The following is a 24,103-nucleotide window of genomic DNA, read 5'->3' as shown; positions in this document are numbered from 1 at the left end:
AATGTCTCGGCACCCTTAAGGGCCAAGTGAATTAGCTCTATGAGCCTCAGAGCGAAACAGTCTGCCAGCGTTCCTGCACTCTGCTCACTATCCTGCGCTACCGTCTGAAGGGGAACCAGACAAGCGCGGGATCTGGCGAGATGTCTCCTGGGAAGAGACTGGAGCAGGATGGACCGGCAGTGCAAACCTAGCATGGAGGAGCGTAACCGCTGCTTCCTGCCATGCGTGCACTGGGGTCCTTGGGAAATGGAGACTGCTATTGCTGCTTTTGAGGTAGCAATGCTGGGAGTAGCAGGCTGGCGGGCACAGAGGCATTAACCACGTTAGGGATGTATTAGGACCATGTCAGGGACAGCTTGGGTCTCCTCTGCCCTTCCACTCCCGCCAGTCCTGCAGCAGGTGATGGGCCGTGGCTGCACTTGCTGGGGGTCTGAGTGACTGCAGAAGCCCCTGGTTGGGCTCCAGAAGCCTTGAGCATGACCGGTGATGTTCGCCATGCAGCGTTGTCCCCCAGGATGGACAGGGAAAAGGTCCTTCCATCTCTTCTAGACTCCCCATCACCACCGCGCGACAACTGCGCGCACCCTGTCCGGGCTGGAGGATGAGCTACAATGGGCCCCATTCTGATGCTGTTTCAGTGGAAAAGTTTGAGTCACTCTTCGAGAGAGAGAGAATGAAAACCAGCCCTGCTGTAATGAGCCTCAGATCACTGGCACTAATATGAATGAAGACAATAATCTCCACTCATTTCTATGGCAGAAGTCCAATTCCTTTCTAGGTCTCACAATGAACACTGCAGCAGGCAGCAATAACAGTTTTAGCTAAAGGCTGTCGTTCGCAATAGTGCTGTCTTCTCTGGAGCCCGGAGGTTTTTCTAATGGCCTCGCTGGGCTGGGTTGAAATGGGCTGGGTTTGTTCTAATGGAAGTGCAGCCCCCAGGCATCTTCCTGTGTTGGCTTCTCCTCTCCCCCCAGGATGCTTTGTCTCCAATCTTTGCCCACCACGTTCATTCAGTCCTACGCATCCACTAGCAGGATTTTGCCCTCGGTGCTTTGGCTCTTAAGCTCACGCGGCTTGAGAAATCTCTGGTCCGGGGAGTGAGGGCTGGGGGTTGGGATTGGCGTGAGTCGGGGCTGGCCTGTCTGCTGTGCCGGGGAAATTTGCTGTGGCCCAGGCCAAGTCCCTTCCCTTGCCTGGGCTTCGGTTCCTTGTCTGTGCCGCTGGGACAGTTATGGACCAACCTCCTGCTGTAGGATGTGTGCACCTCAGCTCCAGATTTGTCCATCCTCTTGCGCACATACGATGCATCTCACTTGGAAGGGGAAACCCAGCTCCGTGAAACGCGGTGCCAGTCCACGGTTGCAGGGATTCTTGGGTGCCAGCAAGTACCCGAGAGCTGCTGGGAGGGGAGAGGCCTTTCCTCAAGGTGGGGCTGGCCCGTGCCAAATCCAAGCCACGCCTTTCCCATCTTGCCACATCCCGGCTCTCACCGTGACAGGACCGGCCTGGCTCAGCTGCCCTCGGGGAGAATAGGGATAGGCGGGTACCAGGGTCAGGATGGGTCCACGTCGAAAGGCAAAGGGTAGCTGTCAGCAGGCAGTGGGGGTTGGTTTGCTGGGAGACTTGAGACGGGGTCAGTTTGTTTTCCTCCTGCGATACATTAATGCCGCCACGGGGGCTCTGGGTAGCATCGGCCCAAAGCATCGCTCCTCCTCGCAGAAACATGGTCACAGACCTCCATGGCAGCCATTGCTCGAAAGTGGCAGCCATGAGCTAACGTGGGATCTCTAGGAGCTGCTGGCTGTTGGGGATGTGCGTGGGAAATGCAACGTGTCAGTTAAAAAAAAGAAAAGTGGCCATGAAACTTTATCTAAGCTACCATGTTCAGCCTCATTTGAGGGTCAGGCACCGAGAGATGGGCGGTCTTCGGAGCAGAGGTCGTGGCTGCAATTTTCAAAGGCGGCTTAGTGGAGTCAGGTCCAGGACTCCCAATGAAACCGGGGAGAACGGCGCAGCTAAATCCCAGCTCAGCTTCTGTTCCTACCACCTGTGCCTGGCACAATAGGGCCTTGGTCTATGGGGGCTGCTTTGATCTCAGTACCCAAAAGCTGCACACACAGCAGTATTTAAAGTCGATTTTTCCATTTGCCCTAAGGAAGGAAGGATCTGGAGCCTGTCCTTCCTGTTCAGAGGACGGTGCCCAGGGTCAAACGGACACCTGAGGAGGAGCTGGGGTCGTCTCAGCCTTTCCAGCCTCCTTGGAAAATTGTCGGGGTCAACCTTTTTATTTTTCAGTGGAGCCAATTTCTGGCCCGAGGCACACGCGGGAGAAGGAAACGCCACTGGAGCGGGCTTGAAAGAAACCATGTTAACAGTGTAAATTAGCTCTGAATGCCCCCGACTCCGTCTTCACCAGCTCTGCCTGAGCAGAGGTGAAAAGCTGGACATGGGGCAGGGCACCGGGAAGCTTGGAGTCCTTCCAGACCCGGTTTAGCTGCACAAAGCAAACAGTAAAGCCCACTTTAGTGGGGCAGGAAGAGAGCAGGGGGCTGGAGGTTGCAGTGGGAAAGGGTGCAGCCCACGCGAGGGAGGCTGCAACACCCTCGTTTGCCATGGGGCTGAGATATCAAGAGAACGAAGCTGAATGCCACAGATCATTTGCAGTTCCTTCCTAGGCAGCTTTGTTATCTAATGTCAAGCGCTGCCGATTGTTCAAACCGAAAGAATTTAAGCTGGGTGCCCCTAGCCTCTCTCCATGCTGCTGTGCATTTATTTGCATTTCATTCTCCTGGCAGGAAGACTTGCAAAGAGTCGGCTGGTGGATGTGATTGTGTGGCAGCTCCCGTCTGCATTCTATCCAAACCATGTGTCCTGGGCCCTGCTGCTAGCAGCTCATGCAGCCTCTCCATTAGTGCAGGGAAAAGGGGATGGTGCTTCTGGCTGGCTCTGGGTCCCGGTGCTGCTATGGCTGTGAATTTCCAGCTGGCCTTGATGGATAACACAGCGATAGCTGGGCAGATCTGGGCTGCTCCAGATTTATTAGGGATCGTGGCTGAAGCGGGGGTGGCAGGAAGGGCAGCGTCTGTGCAGCGTCTGCTCCAGACCTGGGAGGTGGTGTACACCCATGGGGCTGTGATCCTGGTGCCTTTTGCTACCATTGAATTCATTTCTGCAGTGAGCTGTGACATCTTTAAAGCTTAAAGAAAAATAAAATCTTCCCTGCCCATGGGCACACTCACTTCCCAAGCACCATGGCTGTGGGGGCTGAGATCCGAGCTGTGACTACCTGGGTCGTTTTCCTGGTGAAGGAGGGTCCAACGGGATTGTGGGAGCTGCAGGTTTTCCTCGGGACTCGTTCTAAGTCTCTGACAATATAAGCTGGTCTCTTAAAAGAGCTCATGTCACCTCACAGCCAGCCCAGTAACTCGGTGTACCTGCTGCTGCCAGCCTGGAACGGGCTGTGTCTCTGGAGGAGCAGATAAGCTCTGTTTGTCTAAAAGGTTTCTCTCAGCCCTTGCCATTGTTTAAATGGACTTCTGGGTCAACATGCTGCCTAGACCACGGCAGGTATGAGGAGTTAATGGAGTTCCTCTTTCAGACGCTGATCCAAAGCCCGTTGAAGTCAACGATATGTGATATGATCGGAGAAAGTTGCTTTTACGGTGCAGAAATTAAGCGATCCCTGTCCCATTTTTAAATGCAGATGTCCCCAAGGGGCAGGCACGTGAGGCTGGCTGTCTCGAGATTGGGTTGTCTCTGTGCCATAAACCAGAGGCAGCAATGAAAAGACAAGCATGCGGGGCAATAGGAGCCCTTCATGAAGTTAGTGCTGTGTTTTGACTGCTGCTAGCTTTGGTTTATCTCAGCAAGTTTCTCTCCCCCAAGCCAATTAGAGAGGGACCTGTTCTGGTTTCTGGCTTGTGCAACAGCCCTGCGTGATTCAGAAACCCAGTGCAAACGTGGGTCCATCCTTCTGTATGGCAAGAGCCCCGGCATGGTGGGGACACCGGAGAGACGGGACTTGGGAGACGATACTCCTCTCTAGCCCAGGGATGGTTCTTCTCCCTCTGAGACCCTGGAGGAACCTGGCTTCTTCATCCAGAACACGCATGGAATGAAGTCTTTAGTTTGGGACCTGTACCCCCCTCCAGCGCCTTGCTCTGAAAAGTCCTGATCAGCGAGGGCTTAATTTTAAATGTCTGTCTAAGTTACTACAGCATGGTGCAGGATCACAGAAAATGAGGGCTGAAGGGGAGCTCACATCTAGTCCAACCCCCTGCTCCAAACAGGATCAGCCCCAGCCCCAGCCCCAGCCCCAGCTACATCATCCCAACCAGGGCTTTGTCTACCCGGATTTTGAAAACCTTCAAGGATGGAGAGTCCACCACCTCTCTGGGGAGCCTGTTCCAGTGCTTTACTACCCTCCTCGTGAGAAAATTCTTCCCTCATATCTAACCTCAACTTCCCTTGCTGCAGCTTGAGCCCATTGCTCCTTGTCCTGTCGTCTGCCCCCACTGGGAACAGTCCAGCTCCATCCTCTTTGCAGCCCCTTCCCCCTGCCCCACGTCATTAAAGTGTGGAACTCGTTGCTCCAAGATGTGGTGGAAGCTGGACCATTTAATCAGATTCTCAAAGGGTTTGGATAAAGTCTTGGAGGAAAGGGGCATTGGCAGCTTCTGGACCTGGGAATTAGGGGCCTGGCTTCTGAAACACAACTTCCTAGGCCTTAAGTGTTGGAGGCTGCAAGTGGGAGAGTAATTGGTGGGGGGAACCCTGGTCATACCCTGTTCTCTCTCCCCTTCAGCATCTGCTCCCCGCCACGGGAGACTGGGCACGATGGGCAGTTCTTATGTTCCTAAGTCATCCAATTTACATCAGCTTCCAAAGTGCACAGACCAGCTCTTTTATTCAGGGCCTGGCCCCTGGGCTGGCTATCTGCATCCACAGATGCAGTTCAGGTGAGCTGACCTCCTTGTGTTCCTGGCTTCCTGAGTGGGGACTGGCCATTGCAAGCATTGCAGCAAGTGAGGAGGAGTTTATAGGGACAAATCCTCTGGCTGAGTGTGAGCAAGGGCATTGTGCTGTTACTGTCACCTTGGCTTTAATTTACCACTGGCTCTTGGAATGCAAGGCTAGAAAATGAGCTTACTCTTGGGAAACAAAACAGACTAAGATCCCAGCGAGGATTGTTTGGTGCTTCTGAGAACCCATTCTGTTTGCACAGAGCCTGACACCTGACTAATTAATGGCACAGAAACCTCTCATTAATCAAGGCCGGTGACATTTATGACGCTGACTCTGGGGTGGAATGTGCTGCTGGGCGTTTCAGTTAAAAAATGAGAACGAACAAGTGTTGGCTCTGTGAGCCCAGGGCAGGAGGCGAGCCCCTTGAAATGACAATGGGAACAGTCCCCAGGGCTAAGAAACAACCCAAAAATACACACAGTGCCGACCTTACTGCCCGGACGGAGATCAGGAGCAGCAGCTTTGCCAGCCCCAGGCTTTCAGAAATCATGCAGACTCATGCAAAATCGAGAGGGGCTCTTTTACAGAGAGGCACCGTTTTGGCTTCTGATTTTTGTGCCTGCAAAGTTGAAGCTTTCAAACCTTTCCTCTGCCACCGGGAGTGATGGGAAGTTCAGTATTTTTAACAACACCAGATTTCTTTCTTAACACGTGACTCTGGGTGATGGGACTTTGAGGAAAGCATCCTCCTTTGAGAGCAGCAATAATATTGATGCGTCGTGGCAACACTGTGGTAGCTTGAGCGAGTTTCTTTAATAGCTTGTTTGTGCTTTATTTGACAGAGCACCTTATTGGCCAGTACAAGTTTCCTTTTTAAAGGGAGTGCCTGAAAATAATTTGCCTCAAACGAATGCTGTCATGCAAGTGCATGATACTAAGGCATAAGACACTACGTGCCTCCTAAAAGTGCTGTGCAGTCCATTAGAAAACATCTTTGATTTTAGATCCTGACCCTTCGGTTCTATGTTTTGTTTTTCCTTTCAAGTCTCATCTTTTGTTTTCTTTTGTTTTTTAATCAACTAATTGTACAAAGAATATGGTAGAAACTCTTTTAGAGGGCATTGGGTACCCAGCTTCCATTGCAAAGTCATTCACACTCAAATCTCTTCCATGACTTGGAAAATTTTAATCGGCATGTGTCTGCCAATGTCTGTATGGTGTGTGCATGAGAGAGAGAAACCATGTATAAAATACCCATGTGAAGTAATGCTTTAGTTACAGGACTATGAACCACCATTTGTTTTTATTTCATTTTACAAAGCGAGTGATCCACCTTTGTTTTCAGACACCTACAGTTAAAAAAAAAAAAAAAAAAGTCAGCTAATATATGCATACTGGCGAAGTAGCAGCAGGTTTTGCTAGCTCTGTTGTACCCATGCATAAAGATAAGAATATGTACATAACTGGCCTTTTTGGTTTTAGAAGAAACATGAAAGTCACAGTGGGAGCCCAAAGTCGATACTGAGGAAGACATTAATGAAACACTGTTGTTAATGCAGATCATTTCTGCATTTTGGCGATAAATTTGTTCTGTGTGTTCCTATGGAGTCCAGATAATCTGCTGTTCTAAAAAATACTTAGGCACAGATACTAGTGGGTATGTCTACACATTCATTAATGCACTTTAGATAATGTGCATTAAATGTAGTACCTCCATTGTAAGGTACTAGAAAGATGCACATTAACCTATTTTAATGCGCATTAGCTAAAGCACTGTTTTTTGTGTTGCTTTAAAGTGTATGTGTAGATGTGCTCAGCATCTCCCAAGACCAAACTTCCCCTGGAGGTGGGAAATATTATTCCCAGTCCATCAATGGAGAGACAGGGACACAGATTACAGAGAAAGCAAATAGAGCTAGAAGTAGAAAGGGAGGCTTGGGCTGAACAAAGCATTTGTGTAGGACACTTTTCAAAGGATGTAAGCATGTGCCTGAATCTACTTTAGAGTTCAGGGGATTTAAAAGTGTGCTTAAGCATTTTGCGGGGTTGAGATGCAAATGTTGACTTCCATTTTTTTGACTGGAACAGACTTCCTGGATCTTTTCTTTTTTTAAAACCAGAAACAGCCATTGTGCTGATTTGGATAACACCGAGCGAATCACTTCACCAGGTATCGTGCATCCAGCCCCTCGCCTGTGGCTGAGCTCTAGCACTTTGTTTGAGACAAGAGAGCTGCAGTCTTGACTTAGATCATCCACTTTCACCCTGGAGAAGTGCGACTGATTTTCTTCACAGTTCAAGGGGGGGTCGCCCCCCCACCCCAGACAACACTAATCCTTTTTCCAGGACTTAATCCCAGGGAAGTTCTGTTTTACTGATGATCTGTGACAGCTTGGGCTCAAATTGGTGCGCTAGGATACAGTGAGGGAGGGCAGAAGATGCAGCCTGTTGGATCAAGTCTTTGGGAGTTTGCTCTGGACTTGGTTGATGCTCAGGCAGGTCAGAGAGGATCAGTCCCCTGTACTGCCACAGGTCATTGCTGTGCTGGATCAATCTCCCAGGTGCTAGGGATATCTGGAGTTTCTTTTAGCTTTCTTGATGCTTTTGCACTGCTGCTGCTATTTTTTTTCAGTCAATGCATTAATGCTGCTATTTTTTTTCCAATTGATGCATTAAGGGGAAAGAATTTGCGAACTTTTCTAATGCTAATTTTAAAGCTGTGACTAGAAAATCCCAGGCATGTACTTTCTCTGTGGAAAAGAACAAACCTTTTTGTCTGGGCACAGGCCCTGTGAATCCTTTAGAGTCATTCCTAAGCCTCCAAGCTCTGATATTATTCAATCAGTTGAATCATTTCCTGTTTTCTGCTGTTTTTGAAGAATTCTGTAAGGCAGGCTGGAAACGTTTGCTGATAGGGGTGAACTTGCTGCTCTGAGGCCATGGGAAAAATACTATATTGCTAAATTTGTGGAGATAGATGAGCTGCATGTGGGGGTGGTTTTGTATGGGGCGTGTGCATTGTTAGCGGTATAGACAGCTATTCACTGTCCAGGTACTTGAACTGCTCCTGAAACAATTTGTTGTCGCCTTGTGAAACACCCAGACAAGCCAAGAGAGATCACGCGATGCTTAGCCCTTCAAGTTGCTTGCTTTCAAATGGTCAGAGCGATCCTTGTTTTACAGACAGGGACACTGAAGGGCAGAGTGGCAATGTGACTTGCCCAGGGTTACCCAGAGAGTAAGTGGCAGGGGTGGGAATGAATCTTTGGTCTCTTGATTCCTGTCTGGGTCCTTGCCGATGGGACTGGTCTCCTTACCGTGGCTACAAATCAGATCCTGAATGTTCTCCTAAGAGCTGGGGCTTGCTTCAGGCCCAGCTCTGTGTAAGGCTAAGAAGTGCAGCTGAGTGCAAGGAGCAGGGCATTGTCGGCTAATATGAAAGGTGTCTCTCTGGTGCAGCTCTATGGCACGGGCTGTGCGAGCCTGAAGATAGGCAAGCCTCAGTGCGAAATGTTTGTCCCAAACTCCAAGGCCTCTAAGGGCCAGATTCTGCAACCCTTACCCCTGGAGTGAGAAGCGTGCTAGGGAGCGCCCCAGGGCAGGGTACCAGAGATCGGTTGCCCAAGGGCAGGGAACTGGAGCAGCACTGTGGGGAGAGCCTGGTGATCACATGCGGTTCCCTTCGGCACGCGGAGAGCCGAGTGTCCAGAAGTGCTGTTGTGTTTCAGACTCCTCGTCTTCACTGGTAGAAGTCGCAGATCCCAAAAGACGTTTGGGCATCTCTGAGATCAGTGGGGCATTAGGTACCCAGGGGCATCCAGCTGAGATCAGTGGGGCATTAGGTACCCAGGGGCATGGAATAGCCTTTCAGCCTGGCCCAAACTAGCTTCCGGCACTTTGCAAACACCTCTATAGGAATTGTGTCCCGCGCTGCTTCTCCCGCTTGCCTGGCTGGGGGACAGACCTCACCTCACCTTGCCTGCATGCCCAGGGAGAAGCTGCCGACCCTGCAAGCTGCACTGCACACACTATTGGGGCTGCAGCGTAGGAGCCACATGGGAGCTCCCAGGATCTCCACTGCAGCCTCCATGCATTTATTTTTCCTTTAACCACATTGCCAATTCCACCCCTGTCGGCGTAGGGGCAGTCGGCAGCTGGGCTCTGCCCGAGCCCAAACCAGAAGGAGAGCATTTGGCTAGCAGCCCTGGCTCACAAGCATGGGGTGGAGTGTTAACCTGGGGCTTTTGGCCATGGCCCACTGGAATCGGGTTAGCTGCTGTTTAGGCTTCAGCCATGGTGCCCCCAAGTGCCAAGCGACTGCAAGCTCCTGCTAGCAAGGGAAAGCTGGGAGGCTGCAGGGCAGCCCTGTCAGTGGAGGAGACGGTCTCCCCTGCCGGCCGCTTTGCAATTAAAAAAAAAAAAAATCCCTCGATTGTTCTTTGTTTTCTGCTAGCTGGTATTTTTAGGCCCATTGTTTTCCAGCTTGCTGGGGCAGTGCAGCGACAGCAGCTGCAGCCCAGGGCAAGAGCTCATCGAGACGAGGCTCCAGGCTCTGCGAACAAGTGCCCTGGAGCTCCCATGGCTGTGCTGCCAGGCTGGTCCCAATGCCGTTGGAGCCCGCGGCCCAGGCTGAGGGGTGTCAAAAGGCAGCGAGAGCTTGCATCCTGGTCTCCATGGGGGATGCCAGCACTCGATCACCTTCTGCTGGGAGAACCTAGGGGTCCGCTGCAGTGATTTGCACAGGGCGGGGGTGATTTGCACATGGTGGGGTCAGTGGGTTCTGCCTGAGTGCACAGGGCACTTTGCCTGCGAGAGACTTACCCAGTCTGAGGTTGGTGGTTAAGGGAGGGAAGTCCCTGAGTGTTGCTTCCCGCCTCTCCCCAGCCAGCTGCAGCCACGACCCCATCTTAAATGACAGGGCACGCAAGGATTTTCTCCAGCGTGCATTTCCAGCAGCCAAGGCAGTCATTAGCCTGTTTTAATGCATGTTGGCTGAAGTTCTGGTGCGGCAGAAACTTCCGAGTGAGCCTTGGCTTGCTGTTCTCAACCAGCCCCCTCATCCAGTGTTCATGTTTCCGTGAAACTTTCGCCCTTCCCGGTTACACCCGTGCCTGCATGTGTTTCAGGGCAGCTGTTTGTCGCAAGTAACTACCCTTAAGGAGAGATCTGCAAGGCCCAAGCTGGACCATACGAGTGATGTGCTGTCTTACCAGCTGGCAGAAGTCATCCTGGTCTGGGAAGGGAGGTGCTGCCGGCTCATTCCCCAGTTAACAGATGATTTAATAAAGCATCCTTTGGGTTGTTGGGTGAGGGATTCAGTGCCTGTCCAGCTGGACTTGTGCATATGCTTAGTGTCCAGCTGACTGCCAGATTTGGGGTCGAAGAGAGGTCCCCTGGTTGTTGGCTCAGACTTACGTAAGCTCTCAGGGGCTCTGGCCCCTTAGAAAGCTCTGGTCTTTTGAGGGATAACAGAAGAGAGGTTAAAATCCTGAAGGAATTCAGCAGCTTTTTCATTCCAGCTGGGAGATACGTGGGGATTTATCATTATAGAATAATTCGGGGCAACTGCAGTATGTCCACGCTGTGTTTTCCTTGTCATCATTAGACACTGAGCCCTGGGGATGTCATCAAGAACTAACTGTCCTCTTGACAAAGATGCCAGAAAATGAGGACACTTGTAAATTGATTAGTCTCTTTGGCCTTCGTAGTCATTATTTGGGACCCCGAGGAGCATGTGGCTGACGTCCAGGCAGCCCCAAGGTGCAGGGGCCAAAGGGTGGGCTCAGCAGGGGACCGAGTGAATTGATGAACAAGTTACACCAACCGGTATGAACGGGCAGCTGTGAATGCTGGAAGTGACGTTGAAGGAGGTCAGGGCAAGCTTTTGTTGCTTTGGTTTGCACCAAGGCTTTCTGCTACTGGAGTAGATTTAAAAAGCAATTTCAGATCATATGGAGAAGGCAGGGATTTCCACTGTCATGTCACGTCATATGGCGTAAGGAAGTTAGCTGGTTATTTTATGCTGATGCTTAACCATCAAGAGGCTAACTTCTTTCCCCAGATGCTCCTATGCGTGGCTGTAGATGCATGTGGGTGCATCCCCTACCATATCTGGGTTGGGTAAGTGGACTGTCTGAGTCATTGGCCATTTGGATACCAGTAGATCTGCCCTAGTGAGACAACACGGATGCAGCCGGTGCTGCTCAGAGAGCTGGAATCAGTGGGAGAGAGGGACGGAAGCATCCGAGGAGGGAGAGGGGGGACCCGACGAAGGGGTTGGAGGTGATAGCAGTGATCTTCTGCCTGCAGAGTGACTCTGCAACCGCTGTCCCTGAGAGAGTCCACGTGTGGATACGCTTAGTCCAGAGAGAGCTGTTGCCATGGTCCGTTTAGTCCCTGGCTTCTCCCACCTGTGTCATCTGAAACCAACACAAACCTACGGAGCAGCCCAGCGATCTCCTTTCCCAGTGCTGTGATCCTGGGCTTGGTGCATGGGTCTGGGATGGGTCTCCTGGGATGGTGCCCTCGGTGCCAGGTGAGCCTGGCCTGGTCTCCTCTGCTGGGAGCAGGGTGCTGTCTGGGCGCTCCGGAGGCACGTGCTGTGCATCACCAGGCAGATGGACTTATCGCTTCCCTGTCATTGGCAGTGTCCTCGCTCAGCCCCCGGCCCTGGCGCCGGTCCTCATGTGATTCAGATCCGGGGGGAAGAGTGAGTTGGGAGTGTTTGTCATGCTCCTGACTGCACGCACGCCTGGCAAGGTAGGAGCCAGCAGACAGTCTTTTGATCCCCTAGGGGACTGGTGCGTATCTCTGCAATAAGGACATTGCAGACGAGAAGAGGAAGTGCTGCTTCCCCTGTGGTTTCTATTTGCCTCCAAAGAGCTGTGGGGTGATGGCACATGGGAAAAGGGGCAAACTGGGCCCAGCTTCTAGCCCCAGACAAAAGCAAGGGCTGTTTAATGCCCCGCCGTCAGTCATGTCCCTGAGATGACGAACCTCGGAGAAAGGTATGGGTTTCCCCTCCTGTTTAGCAGTCAGCATCACCTTCATCCTTCCTGATCTTGGCTCTTTTGAGCAACACTGCAGCAAGCTGCTGTGGATCAGCCCTTTCCTGACTGACTGCAGGTTGATTGGTGAAGGCAGAAACCTTTGCAGTGAAAGCTTTCCGGGGGAGGTAGATTTTGAAGTGCTTTCCAAGGGGGCTTTTACCAGTGGGGAAACTGAGGCACAGGGTAGCAGTGTGATTTGGTTGAGGGCACTGCATCCAGGCCCAGTGAGCTCCAGGGTCATGCTCTGGTCGCAGGGCCATGCTGCAGAGCGCTCTGAGATCCCCTGGACAGGCTCCTGAAGTTGTTGGGAGTCATTGCTATCTGGACTCCCAGCAGTGAAGATGGGACCAAGCAATGTCTCTCCACTTAACTGGTTTCTGTGCTTTAGAAGAAGCCACCAAATTTGACTGCAGCTGTTGTCCGGTGACTGCGGCACCTGGGATTCTCCGCAGTCTCCCATCTGAGTCCTGACCGGTCCCGGGACGGCTCAGCTGCTGAGGTCCGGCGCATTCAGCTCAGTCTCACTCCTGCACAGGAAGCAGCTGTTAAACACCGAGGGACGTATGCTATAGTAATGACCCAAAAACCATCGGCCCAACCGTGGGAGCAATAGGAAGGGGCAGAGGGCCAGCACAAAACCTATGCGTGACGCATGCTGGGGTATCTCCTACTGCTTGCTCTCTGCTGCTCAGCTTCCTAGCTCGCCTTCTTGATTGCTGCTAAATATCATTGGGGGTTGGACCAGATGCGACCTCTTCAAATCCCTTCCAACCCTGATTTTCCATTATTTTCTGTGATCGTCATCTGAAATACCCTCATCCTCTTTTGTGTGGATCTCGGTTCAGGGCCATCTCCTTCTGAGACCGCTGGATGGCGTGACAGTTTGAAAAGGGATGGGCAGCATCCAACCAAGGGACAAGACCTGCATTATGGGAGCAGTGGCTTTAACCCAGGTCCTTATAGGGATGTCCACCTCAGGGTTGGCTTGAACTGACTGCTGGTTCCTGACTGCAGAGATGCCGAGGCTCGAATGGATGGTGGGTGCTCCCTAAGGAGGCTGGGTTGAGAGGTGGGGGGTCTGCAGCTTGTGGGATCCTGCTTGGCGATGACCCGCTCTGGGGAGAAGTCGCCCACAGCCTGCCCGTTCCCCTCAGAGAAGCCATCAGCATTCCCAGGAGAGAAAAAATGACTCAAATCTAAATTTGTTCTTTTACTAAAAGGAACCTGGGAGAAAAAGGCGAATGTTTCAGCTTTCTACAACAATTAAAAATCAAAATGCACTCACAGGGAGCTTGTAAAACATCGTCACTTCCCAGGGGAAACCAAATTACCATTTTTGGAACAGCTCTGAAATGAGAGAAAGCTGCCTGCTCCCTCGGGGACTGAGGTGTAATGCAATTAATTCTAACGAAGGGAGCGGTGGGAAGGGGGAAGAGAAAACCGACCATTTGCTGCTCCGCTTGGTGTCTTTGAAGCCTTTGGGGCCTGCGCAGGCTGCGGAAAGCTGTTCCTGTCCTCAGTCGTGTGCATTGAGGGTTCTTGGTATGATATTAGTCCGCTGCCTATACCAAAGGCAGCCCCATGAAGCCCCGGTTTATTTTCTGCCGACTTATAATAACTGTGGGACCCGAGAGAGTAAATCGACTCTTGTTTGAGCGAAGCTGGTGAGGCGGGCTCGGCTGTAATTACAGCAAAATAAGCGGTACAACCCAGCGCCCGTAGACTGGCAGCAGTGGGAGAGCAGGGCTTGGGGGTATCCAGACTCACAGGGGTTAGCTGGTTGGGGGGGCCACATAGTCACTGTGGCATGAATAGGAGCTGCACAAAGCCATGTTAGACAGGCGCTTTCCACCTGAAACCTGCATGTCGCGGACGGGGGGGCAATGACAAAGCTAAGGGAACCTGGGAGCCCTGATGCAGTCCTGCATTGCAGTGTCTCCCTCAACAGCTGCACTCAAGTGTCCCACTGTCCCGTGCCTGCGCGGGGAAGGCAGGTCAGGAGAAAGCAGCCGGCAATCAGGTCTTTCTCTGATCTCTGCCCACTTCTTGGGACCGCACGGCTGACCTGGGCTAGAGGAGAGGTTAGGATGCTCCTGGCATTCCCGATCCTCTTCCAGCTCATGAGGCTGCAGGAAAAGGCTCTGTGTGGGGTGGGGGGACTGGCTTAAGACACAGAAACGGCAGCAAAGAAGGAGGTGAGGGAAGCCTTCAGCCCCCCCAAAGCAGGGGAATGGGGCTGCTGTTGCGCCCCCAGCACTTGCTCCTTTCCGATGCCAGCTGCAGGACATTTGCTACACAAGCTGCATCCCTTGCCCGTGGCGCAGCTAGCCAGGATGAAAATAAGTGCCGTGGGGATGCAGTGGTAGAGGTCCCCTGTGTGAAATGATTTGGTGCCTTTGCTTAATGCCTGGAGTCAGGTGCTGGGTTTACCTGTCACGGCTGTCGCGATGCAGGCGTGTGGGTGGGCTCCACCACCCGCCAGTCAACCAGCAGGGATGTGTCAAGCACAGATGGTGGGGGGCCAGTCCATGTCCTTGTTTGACATGATAATTGGCCTCGAGGACGAGGGGAAAGCAGGAGACATGATCTAGCCTGGCTTTAGTGAGGCTCCTGACCCTCTCCCACCAGCCTCCTTGCATGTGCTTGTTAATGGCTTGTTGAACTGGAAGAACACATCAGTGGGTGCTGCAGGCAGCTGTCCCACACCCAACTCCATGTAAGGCTTTTATTAACGATGAACTAGAGACTACAGATAGCAGCCATGCAATACCAGCAAGCTGGCAGGGGTCTCACGAATATTGTGGAGAACAGGCTCCAAATTCAAAATGGTTTCGATAAATCAGAGAAACGGACTGCAGTCCACGGGAGGAAACTCAGCCAAGTCTTCCTATATTTAGGAAAAGGAAAAGGCAGCACGCATGCAAACTGGGGGTTGCTGGCAAGCCAGCCGTACTGCGGGCGAGCACTGGTGGCTGTGGCTGGAAGGTGAACAGACCGTGAGCCCACAACGTGATGCCTCGTGAAAAGACCAATCTTGTTCCCAAACGTACGACTAGGAGTACGAGATATAAGACAAGAGAAGCAATCACGCTGCTTTATTGGTGCTGACGATGCTTTGGCAGGAATGACCACAACCAGTTTTGGGTACTGCATTTAAATAAGATGTAGGCAAATTGGAGATGCTCTGTACACGCATTAGAAGTGAGGGGAAGGCAAAGGAAACTGTAAGCCTCGACAGGGAAGGAAGGCAAATCGCAGATGATGCTGTTTTAACCGCAGCATTGTGCAAAAGAAATGGGAGGTAACTGTGATACTATCTGTGACGTATAGTAGTATTAAGTATTGTGTCCCATGTTTTAGGAGGGATGTAGACAAACTGGAGAGAGTCCAGAAGAACAAGAACTTGTGAGAATGTGATTTGGGGGGAGGGGGTCCAGAAAGGAGAAGGCTGACGGGGGCAAGACAAGTTTTTCAGCATGGAAGAGGTGTTTTAACAGGGGCAGCAATCACCACGTCCTTTCGGGGAGGGATGGGAAGGAATAGGTTTAATTGCAGCAGTTTCTAACTGTAAGGTATTAAAGTGCCAGAAGAGGCTTCCCAGGCAGGTTGGAGAGTCTCCTTTTTGGGAGGTAAAGCATATATTTGCCAGGTCTCTTCTGGGGATGGTCCAGCTCTGTGCATCCTGTCTGAGCCCTGGGGAATGGCCTGGGTGGCGTCTTGAGGGGCCTTCCAGCCTGTGATTTCCTCTCTGCGGCTCAGCGACTGCCCGTCCTGAATCAGGGCTTTCTCTTTCCCATCTTGTAGGAGATGCAGTCAAAGCTGCGGTGTCTGCTGGCTGGCCTGGGGCAGGGGTGATGCTGTTACAGAAAGCCTCTGTATGGTAATTCAGTCCCTCCAGATCATGGTCCCCCAAATTACTTTTTATCTGACCATAGTTTGTTTTATTTGCGAGAGGCCAAACTGAGGGTCTGACCGTGTTCGGGCTACAGAACATAAAACCATAAATTGTCCCTGCCCGAAACCTGGTGTTACTGTCTGTGCTTCTGCCCGAGCCAAAAACCTTGAAGTATTTGCAGACATACCATGGTGCGGTGCTCCCCAGACCCTCTCTGAGCAAGGGGAGGGTTAGGTGCCTCTTGAAGTTGGAGAAACTGAGGCACAGCGTAGCTAAGTGATGGGCGGTCAGCTGCAGAGCCAGGAATAGAGTCAGGCCTCCAGGAGCTGGGGCTCTATCCCTCCCTGCCCCGGCGTGCCCTTTCTTATGAGCTGTTGGGCAGCTTCCCCGTCCCAGGCTTGGCACTTGCTTCCCTGCAGCAGAAAGGCTTCCCCAGCACCAGCTGCACAGGGAGCACGTGCAAGGGGGTGCACTCGAGTCGCAGCCCCTGCCCTTGTAGCAGCTCTCAGTCAAGCTTCCCAGCACAGCTGGGGGAGGCCTGCACCAGCATCTGAAATGAAGCCACCAAGTGCCCCTGGTTGCTTCCAAAGACCTTTCCACATTAGGCATGGAGCCCCACCGAGGTCCATATTCCTTATCTGGCCCTTTTCAGAGCAGTTGATGCCCAATTCGGTATCCCCAGTTTTTTGGACAAGGTCCCCGAGCTACCGCATAGCTTGTCATCGTCGTATGGCCCCAGCGCGTGGACCAGCTGCTTCTTTGGATCCTTCCCGACGATGGGAGCTATGCAGAGGGAAGACCTGGGCACCACGTGCTGCCCACTGGCGTCAGGGGACCAAGGGCCGGACACAACTTCACGTGGCCTCTTGTTCCCTCCCACCTGGCTTGGTCCTGGTCAGGGGGTTGTGAGCAAAAGGGCGTGTTTCATTTGGCCCGTTGTTGTGGCGGAAATGCATGGGTTTGTCCCGCTGTCAGAATGGATTTGGACAATCAGCTTTTTAAAATAGACTCAATGAGAGGAAATCCATGTGCCGCTCTGCCCCGTCTGGCTGGGAAGGGAGGACAGTTCCTCAGATAGGTGGTTTCCTTACTGTGTTTGTCTCTATTGTTGCATCTGCTTTAAAAAACACAACCACCCCACAGCAACCAAATAACCCCTAGCCCTTGCAAGCCTGTCATGGTAGCGTGTGTGTTCTTCTTGGCAGGATGTAAACGGACAAATGAAGGAGTCACGCCCTCGCCTCTGCCACCTGAAGAAAGGCCCCAACGGCTATGGCTTCAACCTGCACAGTGAAAAGTCCCGACCCGGGCAGTTCATCCGCTCCGTGGACCCAGATTCACCAGCATCTAAAGCAGGACTCCGGCCTCAGGACAAGCTTATAGAGGTAAGAGCTGGGCAACTTCTTGGTGGGCCAGGGTCCGTGGGAAGTGTTGTCGTCTCGTGGGGCTTCCTTGTTCTCGCACCCATGCATGCGTCGCATGTGCGCCAACGGTGCTGACACCTCCCTGCCCGCCAGCCTGGGCTTCTGGGCTGATAGCATTGCTCTCTGTGCTGGCTGGTGCCCATGACCAAAACAGCAGCTCATCAGGACCCAGATCACAGACAGGAAGGGATCTCGCCAGCTTCCACGTCTAACCGCTCCCCAGCGTGCTGCATGTCCCGAGCACAGTTGTTCTCCGAGGAGCGTCAGTGGTGTCCCCATTCGATACGTGGGCTAGTGGGTGCCACGGCCCAGGGGAACACAGCGGGTTGAGAGCAGAACTGGAGGCTGAACTCCAAGTCCCGCTCCATTGCCTTCCTGCAAGGCCTTTCCTCTGCTCTCGAGGGGTCTCTGGTCAACGAATTGGGTCTTTAAAGGGCCTGGCAGCCTGTGGCAGGGCCACCCAGTGAGAGGTTTTGCAGTCCTGCGGAGGGACCCTGCCTTGCTCCATGGATCAACGCCGTGTCTGGTTAATCAGCCAGGCTTAATCACTGCTGCCGATTCGAAGGGACCTCGTTAGCTACAGCCTTCATCTGGCTCTTGCAGTCCAATTGCCCTGCAAGAGCTGATTGGTAAGGGATGCTGTGGGGCTTTTGTTCCCTCAGTGCTGGTGTTTTCCTTCCCTCAGCCCCGGAGGCACTAGCTTTCCTGTGGGGTCCCTGCACTTGAGTGGCCCCTTTTTTGTCAAGCTTGGGAAGGAGCTGCAAGTTTCAGCAGTTGGATGGCCCTGGTATGCACTTCCCACTACACCACGCATGGTCCCCTCCATCCCCCGAAAACCCAAAGCACTTGGTAGGAGATGGGCAGCAGGCCAGCACCGTCCCCTCTGCTTGGGACCATTCCTACAGTGGTTCTTAATGGCAGGAATGAAGTGAAGCTTAAAGCAGCCAGGAACAGGGGATAGGAATTGTGTCCTGTGTTTAGCCTACTAGCCACTACTAACTTGCAGCCACCTCTGGGGTTGACATTTGGGAGCTAGCTGCTTAACGGGAATGGGAGAGGAATTGGGAACCGTAGCAACCAGCCTTGCAAATAACTCACAAAACCTGAAATTGTGGATTGTGTGGGAGGTCGGTAAAAACCTCACCCCTTGCGGCGCGACAAGCATGCTGCAGTGGGAACAGAAACCCTTGAAGCTCATGGAGACCCACCTTCCCCTCCCGTCAGGCCTTCCGTGCAACCTGTGCAATTTGGCTGTGTAATAATGCAGCCTCCAAAGCCACGCGCAGGCTTGACGGCACTTCGGTGCCGTGCAGGTAAAGAGCCCTGTCTGTTGCCCCGCAGCAGACACGCCAGCAGCAGCGTACGTTGCCGTGGCACCTCGGGATGTGGTACTGGGCTGGAACAGCGCACAGGGGGTTTGTTGAAATCCTCCCTGCCAGTACTGTGTTGCACGCCACTGCCTCGCAGGCCGGGGGGAAGAGCGGAGGCTTGCCAGCACTCTCGGGATCGGCAGTGTTGTTGTGCTGCCTACCAGGAGAGGAAGCACCATTTCAAAGCCCTGGGAATGGAGGAGTGAGGGAGGGAGAGGTGCGCATGGAGATCCCGACACAGCAGAGCAGTTGCCCAGCTCCACTCTTGCAAATAAATCTCCTGACTTCCCTGGGAGCTCCGGCGTGCTTTGCTGAGCTGGGGCCTGCCTCTGCACGGAGTAAGCCAGAGGCATGGGCTGGAAGGCACACAGTTAGGGTGGGGGGGGTTGGATGATGTGGCCAGGACTTGACATGCTGCTGGAAGGGCAGCACGTGTGCTGGCAGTGACCCCCGCCTGCCACCTGCCCCACGCCAGGCCCGAACGTGCTGGCTTTTGGCAGCTAGATGTTTGATGCGTGGGGGGGGGGCTGGCTGGGGCAGCACTTGGGGGCCGAACGTTATGTCACTCGGCAGCATTTGATCATTTATTTATCCGTCCCTGGCACGGCCCCCGGCGCGCACAAAGAGGCAAGAGGCGACCTGGAGAATGCAGAAACCTGATGCCGTGCTGGCTGTTCGGGGCTTAAATAAATATTTGATGCAAAACAGCTCCGGGGCCAGCACGGAGTCCGAGGGCCGGCAGGAGGGAGCTGCTCTGGGCTTTGTCTTGCACGGCCAAGCCGGCAGGGTCCCCTGTTTCAAATCCCCCGTGTCCCGCTCCTCCCCATCTGCTACCCGCTGGGTTTGTTGAATGCGGGGTGAGCGGAGAAAGCAGCCACGGCTAGCAAGCCAGGCGCTCTCTCTGAGCACCGCGGTGCCCAGTGCTGGCTTGGGAAAGAGGGCAGTTGGGGTTGCTAGGAGATGGAGCTGAGGCAAAAAGCCCAAGGGATTTGCTTTTTCCTCCAGCTACGGATTGTGCTTGGGTTCCCGCAGGACTGGCCGCAGCCTTCCACGGCAGGTTAGGAGAGATGGGCCATGTCCGTGCAAGCCAAGGGGGAAGCTGAGCTTCAATGCTGGCCCCGCATCCAGCTGTGTGGAGCTGCCCAGCCCTGGTGCATCTCTGCCCCCAGCCCCAGGTGAGGTCGGCCCCATTTGCAGGACCCTCATGCGCTGCAGCAAGACATGCCAGGGTGCTGTGGGTGGAGGCTCCTCATCCCTGCCACAGGGAAAGGATGGGGATCCCAGGCCCACCCTGACCTGTCTAGTCTGGAATCCTGCTTTTTGCAGGGAGCAAGGCTTTGAAGCTTTAGAGGACAGGAAAACCCCACTCGGAGCTATGCAGCCTCCCTGGAGGGCATCTGGAGATGGCTGCAGGTCGGGTCTCGTTGACCATATTCCCAGCTCCACCACTGATGCTGCGTGCAATGCTTGCCAGGTCACTTCTCACCTCTCTGCCTCAGTTTCCTGCTCTGTAGGTGGCAGATGGTACCTGCTGCCTCACCGAGGAGGCAGAAGATGCACTGTGTTACTGGCTGTAGAAAGCGTTGCAATCCGTATATGAAAGGCCATGCAAAGATCAGGGCTGTTGGTTGTGGCTGTGTTGGTCTAAGGACACGGGCAGACAAGTTTCTTTGGGTAAATCTGATACCTTTTACTAGATCAACTCATGCTTGGAAAAATCCTTCTTTGCAAGCTTTCAGGTACAAACACCCTTCTTCAGGCAGAAAAAGCTTGCAAAGAAGAATTTTTCTGACTCTTTTAGTTGGTCTAATAACAGATATCGGATATACCCAGAGAACCTTGTCTGCCTATGCAAAGACCAGAGCATCTGAATCGGTGTAAAGCTAGAAAATTCCTCCCTGCCCTACTGAAGCAATCCATCAGTTGATACCCTGAAGCCTGACATTTAAACGATCCCAATCATACATGTGCAGCTGTGATAGTGTTGGCTAGAAAAATATCCAGATCTTTAAAAAGAAATGCAGTTACGGGCACGAATAGCCGTTCCAGAGTCACGAATATCTGAGTTCTTCCAGAACTCACTGTAACACAGGAGCTAAATTATTTTAGAGGCATGGACCAATGTCATTACCAACGGTATCCGGAACGCACGTATGATGGGATAATTGACTGCATCTATTGTACTCCTGCTTTGACTAAATCAACACATCTGCAGTGAAATCTGTGGACCAAAGGGCAGAGCTGACGAGGAATCAGTGGTTTGGATTTTTAGATGTGAATGAGAAGAGCACAATGGGGGGAAAAAATTGCTAAAAATAGGTTATTGAGTTGAACAAGTGAAGGTCCTGGTGCCAGTAAGCAGTGAGTGACTGCAGTATCAAGACCTTTTCAGCAAGGACAATGGAGGATTCACTCAGCACCAAGAACAATGCCTTGAAATGATAATCGTTCCTTCTGTTTTGCATGGAATAATAGAGAGAATGGTATTGCGTTCATTCATAGGCAGCAATTAGCAGCCCACAAAGGAAAGCAATTCATCACGGCACCGCGTATTATGACATGGAGGTGCCACCCTGTTTCACTGGGGAGGAAATCATCACTCCTTTCCCCTGACATGAAGCTGGCATCACGTTTTTAAGCATGGGCAAGCTACGGGCACCTTCCATCCGGAGCTGTGCCGCCTTTCCAGAGCTCCTGCGGATGGCAAGGACCAGGCAGCGGCTTGTGTTGGGAAGGGAAGGTCAAGAGCGGGAGCACGGAGACTGTGGAGGTCTTCCTGAAGGGAAGCAATGGGGGTTTTATTGCTTAGGCTGTTTAGTGATGTAAAAATAGGCTTTGAAAGGCTGCAGTGGCCCCTGGGACTGTAGAAGAGATGTGGCCAGATGGACTTTATCCATCTCAGACCTTCACGGTCCTGTTGGGAGCTACATGGGAAGAGCCCGTGGGGCACAGCTTAGCTGGTGGGAGACTCAAGGTCAGCATCTGAGGTCCCTGCTTCCTTGAGCAGGGGAGCGAGCACGTTCAGGATGCAGGTGGGAAGCCCAGGGGAGCTGAGGAATAGGGAGGGGGAAACCTCTTGATCCTGGCACGTGGGAAGGAAGGTCTCGTCTTGCTTGGGGAAAGGGAGAGGAGCCTGTGCCTGGGTGCCTGCGGGCCGGTGGTCTGGGAAGCAGCCTCAGCCCCAAAGAAACTATTGGGTTTAAAGCTCTGGGAAGCATGACGCATTTCACAGATGGGTGCTTGCTTTGTGCACCGCGGGGCTTGCAAACTCCCCGGGACGCTCTCCCGCAGCCAGGTGTCCTCAGACCCAATGCCGCGAGAACAGGGCTGCTCACATGGATTGGCGTCTTGGCTAGAAGCCCTCACCCCCTGGCTGTTCCTTTGCAGGTGAATGGGATAAATGTGGAAGGCATGAAGCACTCGGAGGTGGTATCACACATCAAGTCCAAGGAGAACGAAGCCAAGCTCCTCGTGGTGGATCCCGAAATGGATGACTACTTCAAGAAACTGGGCGTCACCCCAACGGAGGAACACATCAAAGGTGAGTGCGAGACCCCCACAGCTGCATTAGCTTTGGGTGGGATTGGAAAGGTGACTTGGGACCACAGGTCCCACTGGCTTTTTCAGGATGTCAGGCTTTTATGGCTGGAGTGCCCACACACCTCCGGTATTTCTCAGCAGGAACAATTAACTGGCAGACTCCCTGCCACGAGGCAAAGAGCTGAATAGGATGCTGGAGAGGTGAATGAGCAGCATGTCAGGTAGTTAAGACAGAGAGACCTCAGTCTGCCTGGCTCAGGATGCCAGCAGAATGTGGCCTCTCTGCAGTTCAGAAGAAGTTTTCACAGCTAGCTACATCCAGGGGCTTTCTACACCCTCCTCTGATGCATCGGGTGCTGTCTGGGGCAGGATATCGTGCTGGCCCACTCCTGCATGGCGATTCCCGTGTTCCCAAAATCATCACTGCCCTGTGCACGAAGGAAGCCAGGGAGGTGAGGGCAGAGTGGAGCCCAGCTCCATCCTGGGGCAGGATTCGAGCTGCCTAAGAGGTCTGGTAGTGGACCTTGAAGGGCAAGCGGTGCAATTTGTTCCCTTCTTCTGGCCTGCAGAAAGCACGTGGCTGGTTGTGAGTACACACGCTCACACATATACACATGCAGAGAGCAAGCACTGGGGGGAAGCAAAGGAAGAGATTTCATGCGACAGCGACAGCCCCAATAATGACCGTAATAAATATTATCCTTGCCATTGCAAATTGGCCAAGAGAGATGCCTATCTGCCATCTGACCCAGAGTCCTGCAGGCTCCCATCTGGGGAGAGATCGCTGCATTCCTCCAAACACATATTTTCCTCCTGGCTGGCTGGCTGAATGGAGAGCTCTGTTTTTCAACACAGCTGTTTCTTATCTACGCTGAATTCTGGCTCAAGTCACCGCTTGGCTCTTTCAAGTATTCAGTGGAGAGATTTGTCCAAAAAAGACGGGTCAAAGCGTTCTGAGAGCCGCATGGGGGGAGGACGGTGTCAGATGCTCAGAACTGGAACAAGCGGGAGATGGCGTGAGAGATACCCCGCGCTTGGTGCGAGTGATAATGAAGCCCTTGTTTTGCATTTGAGGAGATGTGGCTCGCATTGCCGAGAGCAGCCGTCACGGCAAGCTGTGTGACTAGAGAGCTCTCACTCAACGCCAGCCCCCTCGTTGGTGAGACTGAAGCCTGGGGGGTAGGTGGGTGGGTTTGGTTGATGGATCCCACCATTGTAAGTCAGGGCTCTGGCACCATCTTGACCCTGGGTTCGGGATTTTTGCTTGAAATTGCTTCTGGGGTTGCTGCCATTCACTGCAATTCAGCAGGGAGAGCCCGTTTTGGACAGCACACGTGGTTGGGTCCTGAAAGCTGGGCTCCCGGGTCCTTAAAGCAGTTCAGAAAGCCCCAAGGTGCTGGCCTGACATGACATGCTGATGTAGCGCCTTGATCCGAGTCATAAATGTGGCAACTCAGATACCTTCTGCCCCAAGAAGCTTCCAGCCTGCACAGAGATTATGTATTGCATGCTGACTGGCGAGGCTGGCCCAGCTGTTGTCCCCCCTCCACTGCCTGAGTCTTCACCCTCCTGAGTTTCCTTTCCACCAGGCCGGACCTGGTTGATTAGCAGCTCATCTGCATCATCATCACTGTCTTTACAGGGATTTGCTAATAGTGCAAGATAATGGCAACATTTGTGATGAAAATGTGCAGAAAGGAATGAATAGAAATCATAGAAAATGAGGGCTGGCAGGATCTCAGGATGTCACCTAGTCCAATCTGCTGCTCAAAGCAGGACCATCCCCCAGGGCACGCGTTTTAACGCAAAACTACCAAAAGGTGGTGAAGCACGTGGCCGGGTGTGGGGGTTTTCTGAGCG

The 24,103-nt window shown here is 52.9% G+C and overlaps 1 protein-coding gene across 1 annotated transcript in view; it reads left to right on the top strand.

Moving 5' to 3' along the window:
• SLC9A3R2 (SLC9A3 regulator 2) overlaps positions 1–24,103 on the top strand; it is a 72,182-nt gene that overhangs the window by 42,988 nt on the left and 5,091 nt on the right. The window contains 2 exon segments of the mRNA XM_019541870.1: positions 17,115–17,294; positions 22,091–22,244. Coding sequence (XP_019397415.1) covers positions 17,115–17,294; positions 22,091–22,244 — 334 coding nt within the window.

Source organism: Crocodylus porosus, unplaced genomic scaffold, assembly GCF_001723895.1.
Source record: "Crocodylus porosus isolate Cpor-Errol unplaced genomic scaffold, CroPor_comp1, whole genome shotgun sequence".
Lineage (NCBI taxonomy): Eukaryota > Metazoa > Chordata > Crocodylia > Crocodylidae > Crocodylus > Crocodylus porosus.
Note: the sequence above shows the minus strand (reverse complement) of the source record. Positions and strands in the feature narration are given on the sequence as shown.